Genomic DNA, 16,136 nt, shown 5'->3' with positions numbered 1-16,136 from the left:
TCCATGTCAATTGTCAAGGCCCCAAGCTGGGAAGTAGTTTCATTGGTTCTTCTGGTTTTTCTTGATTGCTTTCATGAATGAATCATTAGGAAAATTCCATGCTGGGAATCTTTGTTCCTTTTCTGTAAAGAAGTACTGGGTTAAATGAGGAAGTGTTTCCTTGGGAGGCATTATTATTGTACATATAAGAATCTTGGCAGCTTCCCCATATTCGAGTATAGCCAACAGTCGAGCATTTTGATTGGGAAAGTAACTCAATTCCCCAGAATTAACTGAAGAGATATTCCCCTTCACTGCCAAAACTGCAAAAGTATCTTTATTTCTATATCAATTTTTTCAATTAGTTCACTTAAAATTGAAGGATGGTTTTGTTTGAATTTCTGATGCATGCCTCATCTATATTTTTAGCTAGAAACTATTATAACATAAATTATACAGATGAAATGTCACTGCCTCAACAATAATGCAAAATTAAATTCTGGTGGATTAGGCAAGTTGTTATGTGCTAATAGTGTGGTTGGTTATAGTTTAGTCATGAATTAAAGAACCATTATCTTTTCTAGTTTAAAAAGGAACCTAGATTAAGATGTGAGAAATGATTTATTAAATTGTGAGTTTAGACCAAATACTTAACATCAATCATGTAATCAAGACTATCTAGTTAACCTTTGGGTTGCAGTCATGGTCCTGCATGTCTTTTGCCTTTAGTGTCCTTTCCCTAATCCTCATTAGCAACTAATCATTCAACTTAATCTACATTTTTTCTTAGTTGATGATGTTGGGAGGCCCTACTATGGGTTTAACTAAGAGTTGATAACTCAAATTATTCGATTATTGTTATGGAGTCATTTTGGAACTAGGTATTTAAACTGATCTAAAATTAGAGTTCTGCAGTCTACATCACACAGACATCTTGTTTATATTAACTCAACAATCACATATCGGGTGTTACCTTGTTATCAATGGACGGTTGCTCTAGGGCATCAAACAAAGCTCATGCATTTATCAGTTTTTATAATTTATCGAGATGACAAGTTCAAAACATTATTCAATATCAAACGAACTAAGGAAAAATCGAACAAATGATCATAGTTAAAATGTCTAAGAATGAAATTCACGCGTGACAAGTTAAATGATCATATATGTTAAAATGTCTAAGAATGAACACGAGTTAGAATTGTATTTCATTCTTTTAGGGTTATAAATCTTCAAAGTGCAACTTTGTCATCAATATAATGGATTTGCATTTCTGAAAAGGAGATATATAGGATTCAGAGCTATGTTCTACGTACGCCCATGCTTTGCTGCACATTGTCATCAGTACAGAAGAGCAAAGCAGTATGCATGTGCTTAGACCGTCCTTCTGACCAACGTTTTATTCCCTAAAATTTCATTCCTAATAGCAATTCCAATGTGTTCAAATCCCGAAAGTCCTACGCTCCCCAACTGAACCAGTGGAACCTTGCACTATTCTAATTGTAGTTCTTTTTCCCACAGTAGTCGCATATCTCTTTCTTTGCCAGTGGACCTATATCAAGTATGGGACATCAAAATGTACTAAAACATCGTGAAAGTCCATTATCAATGGTGGTACAATGGTAGCAACATGAGGACAATCATAGCCTCGTAGGGCAGCACATATTAGGGAGAGACTGAGACTCAGAGAGTACTCTTTAAACACAATCTGGTGCTTACTCTGACACTCATAGAAAACTTTAATCGATAGTAAGATGGTTCCATCTTCTATGCCCATCAAGTGTTGATGGAAAATATCACAAACTCGGCAGTTTCTATCTATTCCTTTTCTTTTTTGTTTGTAATTTATCTAGCTCAAAAACAGGTCACAACGCTGCCTAATCTCCTCTGGAACGTTATCTACAAAGACTACAATTGGTACAGTACAACATTTGGGAAATTGGCGATTACCATGCAGAAAAATCTTTGAATTCTCCGGCGGAAGCCAATTTCCTTTTCTTTGGCACAGCAGACTCTGTCGAACCAGCATCAACAATAGCAGATTCAGGTAGAGCAGCCCTTGCTTTCAAGTACTTCCCAACACCGCCGCCACCAACACTGCCGGATCCTGTTGTTCCTGTACCAGGATTGCTGTACCAAGAGCCAACTTTATCCTGAAAGTAACAGAAAATTAGTCCTAGATTTATCGTAAAAGAAGAAATAGAATATGAAAAGCACAAGGTCCATGGGACAAACATTATCTTCATCCTCCACTTCCTGCACTTTAGTCTCTTCTTCCTCTTCATCAGGCTCCGTATATGGATTAACAAAAACTGTGACACTTGTTATCTTGATTTCCTCCTGTCCCATAGAAACAAAAAGAAATGAGGATTGGATACTCCATAGCTTTGATCTAAGTTCAAACAATATTGTGATTCAGCAAGTTATTGCTGCAGTGAGCAACAGGATAAAAAATCTATAGACATTTATCCAGCCATGTGCATGGACAAGTACACAGACACAATAATAGACGCACATACGCAAACATATCAACAAGCTTGAACTAGATTTATACTATATGCTTGCATAAATATCAACAGAACCAACAGTAAACACACTAGACACCGTAATCTAGATAGACTTTGACAGTGTCAGACATTACTAAACATTAAAGATGCATACATGCAGAGGTTCTGATGCACACATGATAATATGCTTTCATCAGTTAAGGAATTTGTAGAACTCAAGCTCAAAAAAAAAAAACTAAACAGGAAAACAAAAACAAGAGAATATTTATATCATCAGTAATCAAGCAAATAAGGGTTACGGTTAATTTTAAAAACCTAAATGTTGTCATTTACTCAAATAAATTATCTATACAGAAAGAGTGTAAATTGAAAATAGTGAAGTAACAAAGTGTAATCAGTTTCTTTCTTTCTCAGATCTCATCCAGAAAAGTAATTATTACTCAGAGAAAAAAACAATATTGAATAACAAATAATATCAAAATTAATTCTTCTACATTTAAACTATACCAAAACAACAAAACTAATATATAAGATCATGCCAATTCCACATGCATGAGCTTGTATTAAAAGGCTAGACTAGAACTGAAATAATAAACATACCAAAGGTCGATCATCATCATCAACAGGAACTTTTTCCAGTGTTGCCAGTGTGGTCAAGCCACCAACTACTCTACCAAAAACTGTGTGCTTAAAGTTCAAATGCGGTGCAGATTTGTAAAGGATAAAAAACTGGGAACCATTAGTGTGAGGCCCACTGTTAGCCATACTAACAACACCTCTTCCAGAGTGAACTAACTTGGAGTTCAATTCATCGTTAAAAGGCTTCCCCCATATAGATTCACCACCTTTCCCAGTACCAGTAGGATCACCGCCTTGAATCATAAAATTCCTATACATAAAAGATAATGATAAATCTCTAACATTATACTAAAGAGAGCAGTTTTAAAAAGTTATTAAGAACTAAAACTTCACCATACCTGATGCTTCTATGAAAAGCTACTCCATTATAATATCCACGCTCACAGAGAGTGATGAAGTTCTCACAAGCCCTGGGGGTTATATCACAGTCTAGCTCGATGTTCAAATCACCATGTGTTGTATGAAGCTGTACATATCCTTTCTTTTTTGGATTCTTCTCAACTTTGACATACTCAAATTCATTTTCAGTGACAGGATCAAAGGCGGTAGAAGTGAAGGATCTCGAAGCAGCACCAGTGGTGTATTTGCTCTTTACCTATATTTCATATGTGTGTCTAATCAACATACCGCAGAAAACCATGATGCTGGAAAGATTGTAATCTTGGTACTAAATTAAATCTTATCGAGAATACCCAAGTTAGTTCAATTATCATAAGGAGACTCGGAGAAATTGAAAATAAATTTCACTGACCATCTTTGCATTCACTGGCGCCCTTTCACCGGCCTTGTGCATAGCTATTCGAGCAGCAGTTTTATCACTAGATGTGGCTCTTGCAGCTGCAGCACTTCTTCCATGTACTGAAGCAGAAGCAGCATCTACAATACTGTACGCCTGAGGGGTCTCCCCATTTGATTTTGATTTTGGATCATCTTTAATGCGAGCTCTTGTAGCTAAAATGGCTTCCAGTGCAGCCGCCCGTTCATTTTGGGCTTTTGAGCCACCACCTCCATGCAATGCCGTTTGCTTTCCTTTCTCAGTTCCAAGCTCTTTGAGCATCTGCTTGATATCTCCAGTTACATTTATATTATAGGTTGGATCGGAAGTCATTCGGTCTAATTCTGAAACATAGATAAGTAAATAAATAACAGGCAACAAAAATTAGAAAGGAACTAAGCATAGTGTAGTGTACAGCTGACAAATGATGATAAAGAAGCCCGTAGCTCACCTTCATCATCAATTTTAAAACCATTTTTAACATGGTCGAATTCCACAAGAACCTTGCTGTCAAGTGCATTTGGATTCTGCAAGGTGTTTCCATATGAAATTGTGAATACTCAACCAAGAGAGCAAAGACAATAAAATAGGATTTGTCTGGATGAAGTATGTTTTACCTGAATGGTTATCAGGTCTTCCCTAGAAAATGGTTCATCTGTGAGGAGCTCCTTCCAGTTCTTGGTCTTGATGTTCAATTCTTTAATTGCCTAAAAAGCAAAAGAATTGGAGCATAGATAAGAGGCGCATACAATATAGATGTTTTACTTTAGGAGAAACCATAATATACACCACGAGAAATTCAAGATAGTTAACTCTACATAATAGCAGGATAGCCAACCTCATAGCAAAAGACATTTCCTGTTGTCTTCACAGCAACTATGTGGGTATATTCGGTGAAGACTTTGTTTAAAACTGGGCACTGAAACTCTCCTACACAAAAAGCAAGAGACAGATTTCAATCACCAAAAGCACAATAACAGATGAAAAGACTGAACCAGTGAACTACCAAAACAGGATCAAAAAATTAGCAAGCCAAATAAAAATCATAGTGCTGACAGACACACACACTTCTATACAGACACAAGAAAACAGTAAGCAAATTATGCTGATGTTATCAACCAAAGATTAGAAAACAAAATTGTTTGGTTAGAAATACTCATACACTTTGATTGGCTTAAGATATTGTGCGTAGATTCTAGTTCCAACTTCCAACTAGGTTAGCCCCAACTAACAAGTATGGCCTCCAGAACTCCCCGAGTCCAGTTTAAATTGGTTTTGAGGGAACCATGGTGATACTTATGACTTCAAAGTTCTAATGGCCACAGACAAATTTCAATAAAGTCTTCGAGGCCACTTTAAGAAAACTGATGAAGACATATTGACTATCCAGAAATTAATACAATTTCCCAAGTTCAATCAATCTTGATTTGACAAAAAAAAAAAAAAAAAAAAAAACTAGGTGATAAGTTCTAATTAGATATTCGATAACTTCAGAGTTCACTTCTAAGACTTCCAGCTGTCCTCCTTAGCACATGTCTTGCCCTAGAGAGATGAAAAACCAAGTCATGAAGGGTGCATCAAGAGAACTGATATAGTCATGTTGGCTCTAACCCTGGAAACACAATTAGTACTTCACCGCATGACAGGACTTTCTCAATCAATATCTTGATGATCATTTCCCAATTGACTACTCTATGTATGGTACGAAAAATGACTCACTCCAACTAAACAATTTATCTTCCTTTTAATAGGCTCATGCATTCATATGTGTGAAAATTACACAACTCAACTGAACTATGCTTTACTAGATCACAGACAGTTGAAACCTAAGTTTAAGCTAAAGCTAATTCAGTTGAAACCTAGGTTTAAGCTAAAGCTAATTCCTTTATCAACAAAAGCCAACCTTCCTCGACACACAATCCTAAAGGCATAAACCCTAAAAGAGCTCATCACTCCTCATTTTCCACAATAGCTAAAAATTCCAACTCCATCTATCTCCAATCAAATGCAAATTCATAAACTTGAGTAATGTTAATAAGCACAAACCGTCGCTGTTCTTGTGGAAATTCAGTGGAATGAGGTCCTCCTGCTTCAACGGAGCTCCGGTCACCGGATGCTTCCCGAACTTTCGGATATACGGAACTATACTCCTGCACCAAATCCAAAACTCAACACATTAAATTCCAAATCAACCACACAAAATCAAATGCGCTTCGAAAATCTTACACACTCAACAAAAAACTCACAATATTTCAAAGACGCTTCCGTCCGCGGTGCAAACCGGGTCTTCAAACGGCACAAACGTCAGCCTGCGTCAGAAAACAAGCACGGAATTTCAATTAGGGTTTAAAAATCGAAGCTGAAATCTTTACAAAAGCAAAATTGGGGAGAGAGCGAGAGAGAGTACGAGCAGCAATAGAAGGGGAGGCGTTTGAAAGGAGTGGTGGACTTGGCCTTGGCGCCGCCCCATTCGGTGGCCCACTCCGTTTTGGTGAGGTACATTCGGTCCTTGCTGTGCTGCTTCTTCCCCATTGTTGCTGTGTTTTCTCTGGATTTCCGGCGGGTTAGGGTTTAGTTGCTTCTTCTTTCCCCAATCGGGTGTCTCTGTTTTCTGATGCAACCGGATCGGGAACTTGAGGACGTAAGACGGCGAGAGCGCTTAGATATGGGCGGGGAGGATTTAGAGAGACGACGACCACCGCCTTGATGGGTTTATCAAGGTCCGTGTAGACTTGTGGACTAGATCCGGACCCGAGTCCGAATCCGATGCTTTACTTTTTTTTTTTTTCTAAAGAGAAACATAGTAGAGAAATTTTAAATACACACCCATAATATCTTAATACACACCCCTTACTTAATACACTACCTATCAAGTTTTTCATTTCAATATTATACTTAATACACATCCCAAACTGTCTAAAATGCCCTAAATTTATGAAATATTCCGTTATTTAATATAATTAATATATATTTACTATTTGGTACCTCTTTTTACATATTATTTCGTCTAATTTTTGCGATAAATTTTTTGTTATCATCGTTCAATTTATAATCAAATGATTATTGTTATATCTCAACTCTAAATCACCAATACAAGTTTTCAAAATTCACAAGAGCACAACTGTAGAAGTACAGTAGCTATTAAATATAGATAACTAGTTATTCGATAAAACATGTCATGATAAAGATGCAGTATTTGACAATATGATATGCAAGATCAAACTAAAGCTGATAAAGATGCAGTACTTGACAATATGATCTGTAAGATCAAATTAAAGCTGATACGGATACAAAAAAAAAAAAAAAAAGACAACCAAAAATGAATTGTGGAGAAGAATTAGGGTTAGAGGAGAAGACATGTTTTCGAAAATTTTAGGGTAGAAGATGTTGAAAAGAATACTTCTAGAGTGTATTTTTTTTTTTTAATAATAGATGTATGTTTTGGTCATTTAGCTTACCTATAAAATCTCAACAGAAACATAAAATAGTAAAGGTGTGTATTAAGAGATTAGGGGTGTGTATTTAAAATTTCTCAACATAGTAACATACAACAACGAAAACCCCTAAACGTAGCCAGAATAAATAAAAAACGGAGAGATTCAACATATTTAGAAGTCTTGAAACAACACCGTCTTTCGATCTGTTCAGTCCACTCCCACGTCAATTGTGCATGCTACGGTCTCTATTGGTGTTTCCTACTACAGCTTTAATATTCATGATGTTGCTCCTACTTCTCATGCTACTAATTTTATTTGCTGGATCCCACCTCCCCCGAACTGGGTGAACTTTAACTTTGATGAATCTATCAGCTCTTCTTATGTTACTGCTTGGTTCACGATTAGAGATTCTTTGGGGGTACCCTTAGTTGTTGGTGCACGTCGTCTTAACTCATCCAGTGTTCCAATTGCTGAGTGTTACGCTCTTAAAGATGGTTTTTTCGTCATTAAAAGATTCAACTACAAAAACCATACAAACTTTGAGATTTTTTTTTGTTGATTACAAATATATAAACTGCCACCAATGTTGTCATAAGAAGCAAAGTTCCCATGATATCTTGCATCTATTTCGGTGGTCTGAGAATATCTTATTTCATGGCAGATGCTAATCAAGCTATTGTGAATCGATGATTTGGATTGATAGTCCTTCCCTAAATGTTCAATGTCTTTCAATTAGATTCTTCTCAATTTGGCTAATGGTTACCGTAGAGACTTTTCGTTGTAATTTTTAGCACCTGTCCAAAGAAAATGTTGAAAATGTTGAAAATAAGACTTATGTGAAATTTTCGAAGAAAATGTAAGAAGAATAAAAATGAAAACTGGTCGGGTCGGGCGGGTCAGACGGTCAGTGAAAGAATAACCTTTTGAAAGTCACAGCAGCCCTCAACATCTCTAAAACCCTGCAGATTTGAGAGTAATCTAAAACCCCAAATTGGTAGTCCAACTAAATGAGCAGCAGCAGCGAGGAAGATGGAGATGCGGCGTGGAAAGCCGCCATTAGCTCCGCCGCAGCAGGTGCCACCTCTTATATCAACTCCCTCTCCGCCAAACCAACCCAGCTACCTGCCCAAGATTCTAACCCCACGAAACTCCCCAAGCACTACCAAATCAAGGTCTTTCACTTTCTTTTCACTTGATCTGGTAGGAAGGGACTAATGGGTGCATACTTTCAAGTTGAAGTATGAAGCATATGTTTTTATGTCTCAATTTGTGAATATGTGTATTTAAATTGTTGCAGGCACAAAAGCTTTTGGATGATATTGTAGGGAAGTCATTGGAGATAGTGCATAGTTCTATCCCTGAACTAGATGATGAAGCTGTAAGTAATGAGGAGGAAGCTGGTGTTCGCTTGTTCAAAAATGCTCCCCGTGGAATAGTTTTTGATCATAAGGGTAAGTGAATCCCTTCAGGTCTTTTAGAAGATTATAATGCTGTGTCAGTTACTGCTTTGCTATAATTTTCATAATGGGAAGTGAAAATGCCGGAAATATTCACTATATTATGGATCCGAAGATTTTCAAGAACTAGATTTCAGTAATTAGCACTCTTGGCAAAAATGTAGTGTCTTTATTATCACCAAGTTACTAGGTAGTAGTTACTTGGTGTTTGATTAGGAGAATCACCTGTTGATGATGTTTTGTGTGAACGTTGCTAGAGGAACAAGCACCTAGGAAGAGACCGAGAATTCTTCCGGGAAAAGAAATTAATGAGAAATCAAAGAAGGTCTGTTTGTTTATTGATAAGCTCCTATTTGCACCTATCGTTTTGTTGTTCAAAGACTAGTTTCACTGTTGGTGTTAATGGTTGGTATCTGTCTAAATGATAGCAGTTTAAACAACGAATCCAATCTGTTGCTGTTGATGGGAATGACATAGTGTCTGAAGCAAAATATAGATGTCAGATAGCATTGTCTAGGCTAGAAGCTAAAGAGGCAGCAGCGAAAGAAGCAGCCAAAAGAGAAGAGGAAAGAGTTGTAGATCTCAAGAAAGTTAGGGGAGAGAGATGGCTACCTTCTATTGCCAAAGAAATGCAGTCCAAAAGAGGCAGCAGTGAAGAAGCTGCCAAACGAGAAGAGGAAAGAGTTGCACAGCTCAATAAGGGAGAAAGATGTGTTCCTTCTATTGCCAGAGAAATGCAGTTCAAAGGCAGACACAAAAAATGATATGCCTGTTTTGATTTGTCACATACTCCTTGTATCGTAATCCTGCGCTCTTCTTTTGTGGTGTTGGCAGCGTAGAGAATCGCAGACAAACAAATGTAGACAAATATTCAGCAGCAGTTTCCCATGATGTTTGCTCGCATGATAATTGAGATCAAATTGGCAATATTTCGTTGGCAGCCATTTGGTTGGACCCTTTCATTGATGTTTCTTGCTACAGTCATTGTTACTTCTCAGTTACTGGTAATCTATTCATTCACTTAGAGTGCCGCTCTCTATAGTGCAGCAAATCAGTATGTCAAGCGAGTTTGATTATGCAGAATTTTGTGTCTGGATCGATGTTGATCCATGAGAAAATGAGGATCATTATGATAACTTAAAAGTCACTCTGTGGTTGTCATCTTTGTTGTTTGAAAAGGATTAATTATGTAGTCAACATCTTTTATCTGTGGTAGGATTAATTTGTTTCACAAGGATTACTTTTGACTGCTCTCTTCCTCTGTTTGTTGTAAGTTGTAACAATACCATTCCAAGATATTCATTCCTTATGTACTTGAATATAACTTCACAATATACCTGCTTGCGATAATAGCAAGCAGTCCTGTATAACAAGACCAAACTGTTGCCAATAATGGACCTCAAACCAGAAAAATAAGGCCCCTGTGTATCAAGGGTCGGTTCGTTTTATACTAATTTCCCCTGTACCAAGTACTAAGGCAGGCCCATGCTGCTGATCTGCCTACGCATTACCACTCCTTTCAAATAACTAGGAAGCAACTTGGAAGCAAGGGTCTCTTCATCTCAAAGCAGCTGCCCCATCACTCAATCCTTTTGATGAAAAGCAAACAGAGACTCAATGTCTCTATCAAACCCCATCTTTTCCCCATCTTTGATCTCTTGCTCAGATAGATCCAGCTTCAAAGAGAGATATAAGCTGTAAAGGGTAGTCAACCATTTGGTCTTTTGGCAGCATCTCAGGCGGGTTCGAATATGGCGCATGTGGTGGCAATGGTGGTGGAAGGCTTGGGAGGGTTTGTAAGAACTCTTTGGGGATTGCAGGAGCGACGGATCTCCATAACTTTCAATGCTGTAAGCTCAACCGCCTTGTTCTTGACAATGTCGCTTGCTTTCTGCTTCTTGTCACTTCAGAGATATAGAGGTGCAGAAATGGGTTTTGCTTTCATTTGATATTGGTTCTCAACATTGTGCATGCATTCTTGTTTGATTTGTCATGTGTATTGTTTACTAGAAGCTGGCTCTGGCTGTGTATGTATGGAATGTCCACCGGCACCATTTCGCATTGTCTTCTTTTTTGTATGGAACTATCAACTATGGATGCCAATATGGTTAAGATATCTCTCTGTATTTTGTCTGTCTTTTAATGACTCGCCAGTTTCCTTAGTTTCAAGACCTTATGTTGTTCGAATGCCTTGTTGTTCTGACCTATAATATTTGTCGTCCATTTTGGAATATCCACGGATCCACCCAATAGCTAATGATGGAAGTAGGTTTTCTCTTTCAATTTCTTCATCTAATTTGTGACTAATCATATAGATATGAGGAACGACATTTACCTCCTGAGCAAAAATACGTAAAAACTAACTACCCAGTGAGCAACTTTACAACAAAAATATTTTATCTCACGAGTTGATCCCATACAAACTGACACAGCCAATACATGAACCTCCTATTTCAGGTTGACAAAATTTAAAAAATAAGAAATAAAAATAATAATTAAACTAAACATAAGAATCTTCCTTTCCCAGGTTCCACTACTTATTGTAATTTGGATCAAAAGCCACACTTCAGATGGTGGCTTTTGAATGAATTAGGTTCATTTAATCGATTGATTAACTAAATTGCTGGAACCGGAATACGCAGGAAACGAGCAATTTCCTAGTCGGGAAAGGAGAGAAATTCTATTTTGCAATTACTTTTTTTCTTTTTAGCTGGAAGAAAAAATGATGTTTTGCAGCATAGTATGTTACAAGAGCAGCTCTGGCACTCGGCAAGTGGAATCTTTTCTTGGCTATCAGGCCTGCAAATAGCCTTTCTCCTCTAAGTAAGATATCACCGTTTCAGCCATACTACTTGGGGAGACGCAATCCCTTCCCTTCTGCTGCAACACTATCTGCAAAATGAGCACTATGAGATTTGACATATAACAGAAGTGCCAAAAAAGGAAGACAATGAAAGCAAGGGATAACAGGACATGAATAGCGAAGGTAAAGCAGAAAATTAAAGGCTTGATGTCATGCTAATGTTGCAGTGTTCTAATATGTTATACTGAGATGCTACAAGTCAATATCACATACACAAACTTCCACCTCGGAATTTCATTCTAATTGGTCCATTACACGGAAGTTCTGGTACAAATTTCAACATTCTAACAACATGCTGTGTCTGGTGAAAGGGTGGCAGTGAAAATGACACTTCCACCTCTATACTGGAGATGAAATACCCATTTGACCTCCAAATGTTGGCTCATACTTATGTTAAGATGGTAATGTGAGTTGATCTTTACTTCATGTATGTGCATATCACACGCAAATGAGCCAGTCAATGAAGACAATCTTTTTCTTATGATAAAAACAAAGTACGGAGAAAAACTCCAACATAGTAGTTTCGCTGAAGCATGATGCCATGATCTTCATTTACACACATACCTCACAGTTTAGTGGTGGCTCATATGGATCATCAACCCCAGTAAAACCTGCAGAGTTCCAAACAAAACTCACTACTTATTAATTACAGAGAGCAAGACACACCGTTTTAATCATACCCATCAAGCATCAAATAAATACTTGAGTAAATAAGTAGAAAACAATACTAAAAATTTGGATTTCCTCATTCCCCAAAAAAATAATTGTAAGAGTTCACATTGTCGGGAACAATGCCCCAACATAGAAAATGATAGTGAGATCAAAAGATAGCACCAGATGATGAGATACAGTTGCTTCCTCAAATTTCCAAATGAAATGTATATCTTTATCTAATAGCTGTTGAACACCTTTATTTGAAATTCATTTACTTTATAAACAGAAATCACAGACCAAAAAAAAAGAAAAAAGAAACCCTATTGGAATGAAGCACAACATACCTTTGATTTTTCCAGCTCGTGCAAGCTTGTAGAGGCCCTTCGGATCTCTATTCTCACATACATTAAGTGGCACGTCCATGAACACCTGAGAAATGTTAGTTATGTCAGCTCATTACTGGCTACAGGCTCTTGTCTTTTCTTCACTACGCTGGTAATAACAAACCAAACCTATCCTTCTATAAAAAGCGATACTTACCTCAATAAAATCTCCTTCTGGAAATAGTGCACGGCAGGCCTCTCGGTCCTTTCGGTAAGGAGATATTAAACTAGCAATACAAATGATGCCAGCATCCGCAAAGAGCTTAGCGACCTCAGCTTTTTTTTAGCAATATCAGTAAAAGGAATATTAAAACAAAAAAGAGAAAATCTGCACATTTAACTACATAAATACCCACCAATTCTTCGTATGTTTTCTGCACGATCTTCTGCTTTGAAACCAAGATCACGATTTAGACCATGCCTGACGTTGTCACCATCAAGAATGTAGGTCAGTTTTCCTCTTATGTGCAAGCCTTGACTCAAAGCACATGCCACAGTGCTTTTTCCTAAAATAGAGACCAATATATGAGACAGTGTCATTAAGCTTGGTGTGTACTAAAGAGTAACAAATTGGAATGATTGATTTCTTAATGGGACCACCAAAAGTTTTGAACAATATAGAAATTTTATGGTCTGGAACTTTTCAGATTTTTTAAGTGTAATTTAGTTTAGTTCTTCTTTCATAGCTCTTCCGTACCAGTGTATCAATGAAATACACAAAAATTGAGATATATATATATATATATATATATATGAATAGTGCTTATTCAATGCTGGAAAAGATGAGTTTGAGCAGGGGTAAAACCTTAATTGAGGTTAATATTATCAATGAATACAAGTTTGAGGTTTAAAATTACAGGGTACTCTGATGTCGTCCAATGTAAATGTAATCAAACAAATTTAAAATAAGTTAATATCATATTACAGCTACGAAGCAGTGGAGAACAGTACAAAAGGAAACCACACAACATGAGATCTGTAGTCGTAATGTGAAAAAAGGATTTTAGTCCACTCTATGTGCATACATGTATGGAGATACAGAGAAGTCTACACAATCAGTCCATGTGTTTCAGTATTCTTTATCCTCTTTTGACATATTTGCTAAAAAAGAAGGCTACTAATCATCGACTTCCCGTTCTGGTTATTGAGACATATATGGCCAGAAATCATCATCATGACTATTTCTATGTAAGTAAGACTACTCATTCTAAGTCCCAATACGACAGCTCGTGGCTTAAAGTCTCCCATAACTATGGAAAAACCTTGTATTGATTTTACCATGTAAGAACTTTTGGTGCAGTTGATGTGCATATAAATATTTCACTAGCCCCATAACAAAGAATACTTTACAGCGCTGCTAACACAAACACTGCTTGACATTTCATATAGCATAACTTAAAGGGATAAACAAACCTGAACCACTAAGACCAGTAATCCATATGACACAGCCTTTCTGCTTAAGTAACTGCTGCCTATCCACTTTCTCGACCGCACATTTATGCCACACGATGTTCGTTGAGTTCCCCGCAGTTGACATCTGGTGGGAATTTTTACCTAGTTAGATGGTTGGTCTAGATTAGAACAATAAATTCACACAAGGAATCAGATTATTTGCAGACTATAAATCAGTTCAAATTACAAAAATCATTCTACTGTGAGAACTTTTCACACAAAAGCATGAATCCGTAACAACTTTCTGTAACAAACAATAAAAACAACATCTCTAAGCAAACAGTATCCACTAGATCCGTCATCTGACAACCAAATCACAAGAAACAAATACGAATATTCTATGGACAGCAATAACCTCTTAGAAGAACAGCTTCCAAAGCTTCGATTGCGCTCGAAACGAACAGAGCCTTGGCACTGATGACAACAGCAGAAATGAATGCTGTTTTGTAGGAGAAGAAGATGCAAAAGAGGGAGTTGACAAAAGCAAAGGTAGATGATATTCATGAAGTAAGCACAAGCCTTAACAACCATCCAATGAGTAGTATGACTCAGCCTAAACTAATTATTTTCCCAAATTCCCCATCAATCTTTTTTTTTTACCAACCCCGCCAATTTACCAAAAACACAAAATGTACTACACACAACAAATTTGATTAGAACAAAAAAAAATTAACCAGAAAAGAATCACATTTGAATTCGCCTTTATTCAAATTCCAGTAAGAAACAAAAAAGTGATTAAGTTTGGAAGTAGAGAAAGTGTTACCATTAATGGCGGCGCGATCAGACTTGACGGACACGGTTTGGTCCTCCGTGGCCTTAATCGGCCGTAAACCCTTAGATCCTGCATCAACTCCGCCGCTCAAACTCAACCTCATATTCACATTGCTTCCGTTCACCTTCACGAATCCTAACCTCGCCGGCGGCGGCGGAGATCCAAATTCAGCGTCCGACGGCGTCAGGCCAAAACTCGACGGCCGAGCTGCCTTCACCGCATTCATGCTAAGATTGAAAAAGCAGCTCTGGATTGGATGGCGTTGAATTAATGGTTGACAGCTCACAGAAAGAAGAAGAAGTGAGTGGGTGAAGGAATGGGAATGAGGAGGAAGAAGAGGAACGGCTCTGCTTCCATTTCTGGAGGCTCTCTCTCTGCTAGAAGAGGCAGAGGAGGAGGACGTTATATGGTGGCGGGTGGTTTGGGTATAGCAAAGTGTCTCCTTCGCGGTGGGGCGCAGGGGACACGTGGCGGTGAGGCACGTGTTTTTGGTGGCAGTCGTGGCTGTTATTTTAGTCGTGGTGTGGTCGCGTCGGTTTAGGGTGCTTAATGGGTTAAGGTCCACCGGGTGTTTGGCGGAGCGGTGGTTCGACCGTTTGGTTTTGTTTAGGTCGACTATTAGGTATAGTCTAATAGTCTAGCGTTTTATTATGATCGGCAAATGCGAGTGACGGATCGGATCACTACACTAGATATCTCTGAATAGGTTGTTTGTGGTGTGTAAGTTTTGATAGGTCGGTTGTATTGGTATGTTTGTTCGATCGTTCAGGTCTCGTGGTGTGTAAAAGGTTTAATCGGTCGTATTGATAGGTTTGTCCGTTCGTTTAATAAGATCTGGTGATGTGAGCAAATTTAAACCAAATGAAGACTCTTTTGTGAATGTTTTAGATATTTGCATTTTAAGTTTTAGTTTGAATTTGACAGAATAGACTTTATAAAATTTAATCATAAAAGAGTTATCTAGAGTATGTATTGTGTAAAACAAACATAACACGTCTAAGAAGGTCTCTCAACATGCTCGTGTCAAAGAAGAACATTTTCAAATGATAATTATGAGTGTTTTTGAGAGAAATTGATTCGTCATTAATTTATGTTAAGAGTCTCATTTTCTATTTGTCTAATGTAGTTTTCTTTGGTTTAATTAGTTAAGTGGGTATAGCCGTATAGGTCGATGTTAAGATACTCAATCAGATGCATCTCTAACGTCATGAATCAATTGCT

General features: G+C 37.6%; 3 protein-coding genes across 3 annotated transcripts; 1 reads left to right on the top strand and 2 right to left on the bottom strand.

Moving 5' to 3' along the window:
• Positions 1–1,775: 1,775 nt before the first annotated feature.
• On the bottom strand, positions 1,776–6,643 carry LOC101312964 (peptidyl-prolyl cis-trans isomerase-like 2-like). The gene is made up of 11 exons (XM_004288204.1): positions 6,305–6,643; positions 6,144–6,206; positions 5,944–6,047; positions 4,736–4,827; positions 4,515–4,604; positions 4,349–4,424; positions 3,874–4,241; positions 3,461–3,717; positions 3,084–3,372; positions 2,212–2,316; positions 1,776–2,129 (listed from the first exon to the last, which is right to left on the bottom strand). Exons 1-11 carry the CDS (start codon positions 6,427–6,429, stop codon positions 1,923–1,925), a joined length of 1,776 nt encoding a protein of 591 aa, XP_004288252.1. The 5' UTR covers positions 6,430–6,643; the 3' UTR covers positions 1,776–1,922.
• Positions 6,644–8,329: 1,686 nt separating this feature from the next.
• Positions 8,330–9,912, top strand: LOC101312672. The gene is made up of 4 exons (XM_004288203.1): positions 8,330–8,506; positions 8,632–8,785; positions 9,049–9,116; positions 9,223–9,912. Exons 1-4 carry the CDS (start codon positions 8,342–8,344, stop codon positions 9,553–9,555), a joined length of 720 nt encoding a protein of 239 aa, XP_004288251.1. The 5' UTR covers positions 8,330–8,341; the 3' UTR covers positions 9,556–9,912.
• Positions 9,913–11,168: 1,256 nt separating this feature from the next.
• Positions 11,169–15,547, bottom strand: LOC101312384 (adenylyl-sulfate kinase, chloroplastic-like). Its single transcript, XM_004288202.1, has 8 exons — positions 14,907–15,547; positions 14,499–14,582; positions 14,105–14,245; positions 13,048–13,197; positions 12,849–12,967; positions 12,653–12,737; positions 12,219–12,265; positions 11,169–11,683 (listed from the first exon to the last, which is right to left on the bottom strand). The coding sequence occupies exons 1-8, from the start codon at positions 15,139–15,141 to the stop codon at positions 11,585–11,587; spliced, it is 960 nt and encodes a 319-aa protein (XP_004288250.1). The 5' UTR covers positions 15,142–15,547; the 3' UTR covers positions 11,169–11,584.
• Positions 15,548–16,136: the final 589 nt, after the last annotated feature.

Source organism: Fragaria vesca, linkage group LG1 (genome assembly GCF_000184155.1).
Source record: "Fragaria vesca subsp. vesca linkage group LG1, FraVesHawaii_1.0, whole genome shotgun sequence".
NCBI classification, from domain to species: domain Eukaryota; kingdom Viridiplantae; phylum Streptophyta; class Magnoliopsida; order Rosales; family Rosaceae; genus Fragaria; species Fragaria vesca.
The sequence above is the reverse complement of the archived record's forward strand: the minus strand, read 5'-3'. Positions and strand labels throughout refer to the sequence as shown.

Bases quoted from the DNA above. Each gene is read 5' to 3' on its own strand.
- LOC101312964 (XM_004288204.1), bottom strand. From the start codon at position 6,429: ATGGGGAAGAAGCAGCACAGCAAGGACCGAATGTACCTCACCAAAACG. The intron at 4,605-4,735 runs GTTGGCTATCCT...TTTGCTTTTTAG, and splicing joins GAAATGTCTTTTGCTATGAG to GCAATTAAAGAATTGAACAT. The intron at 4,425-4,514 runs GTAAAACATACT...AACACCTTGCAG, and splicing joins AAGACCTGATAACCATTCAG to AATCCAAATGCACTTGACAG.
- LOC101312672 (XM_004288203.1), top strand. From the start codon at position 8,342: ATGAGCAGCAGCAGCGAGGAAGATGGAGATGCGGCGTGGAAAGCCGCC. The intron at 8,507-8,631 runs GTCTTTCACTTT...AAATTGTTGCAG, and splicing joins CCAAGCACTACCAAATCAAG to GCACAAAAGCTTTTGGATGA. The intron at 9,117-9,222 runs GTCTGTTTGTTT...AAATGATAGCAG, and splicing joins TTAATGAGAAATCAAAGAAG to TTTAAACAACGAATCCAATC.
- LOC101312384 (XM_004288202.1), bottom strand. From the start codon at position 15,141: ATGAATGCGGTGAAGGCAGCTCGGCCGTCGAGTTTTGGCCTGACGCCG. The intron at 14,583-14,906 runs GTAACACTTTCT...CCTACAAAACAG, and splicing joins TGATCGCGCCGCCATTAATG to CATTCATTTCTGCTGTTGTC. The intron at 12,738-12,848 runs GTAAGTATCGCT...AACATTTCTCAG, and splicing joins CAGAAGGAGATTTTATTGAG to GTGTTCATGGACGTGCCACT.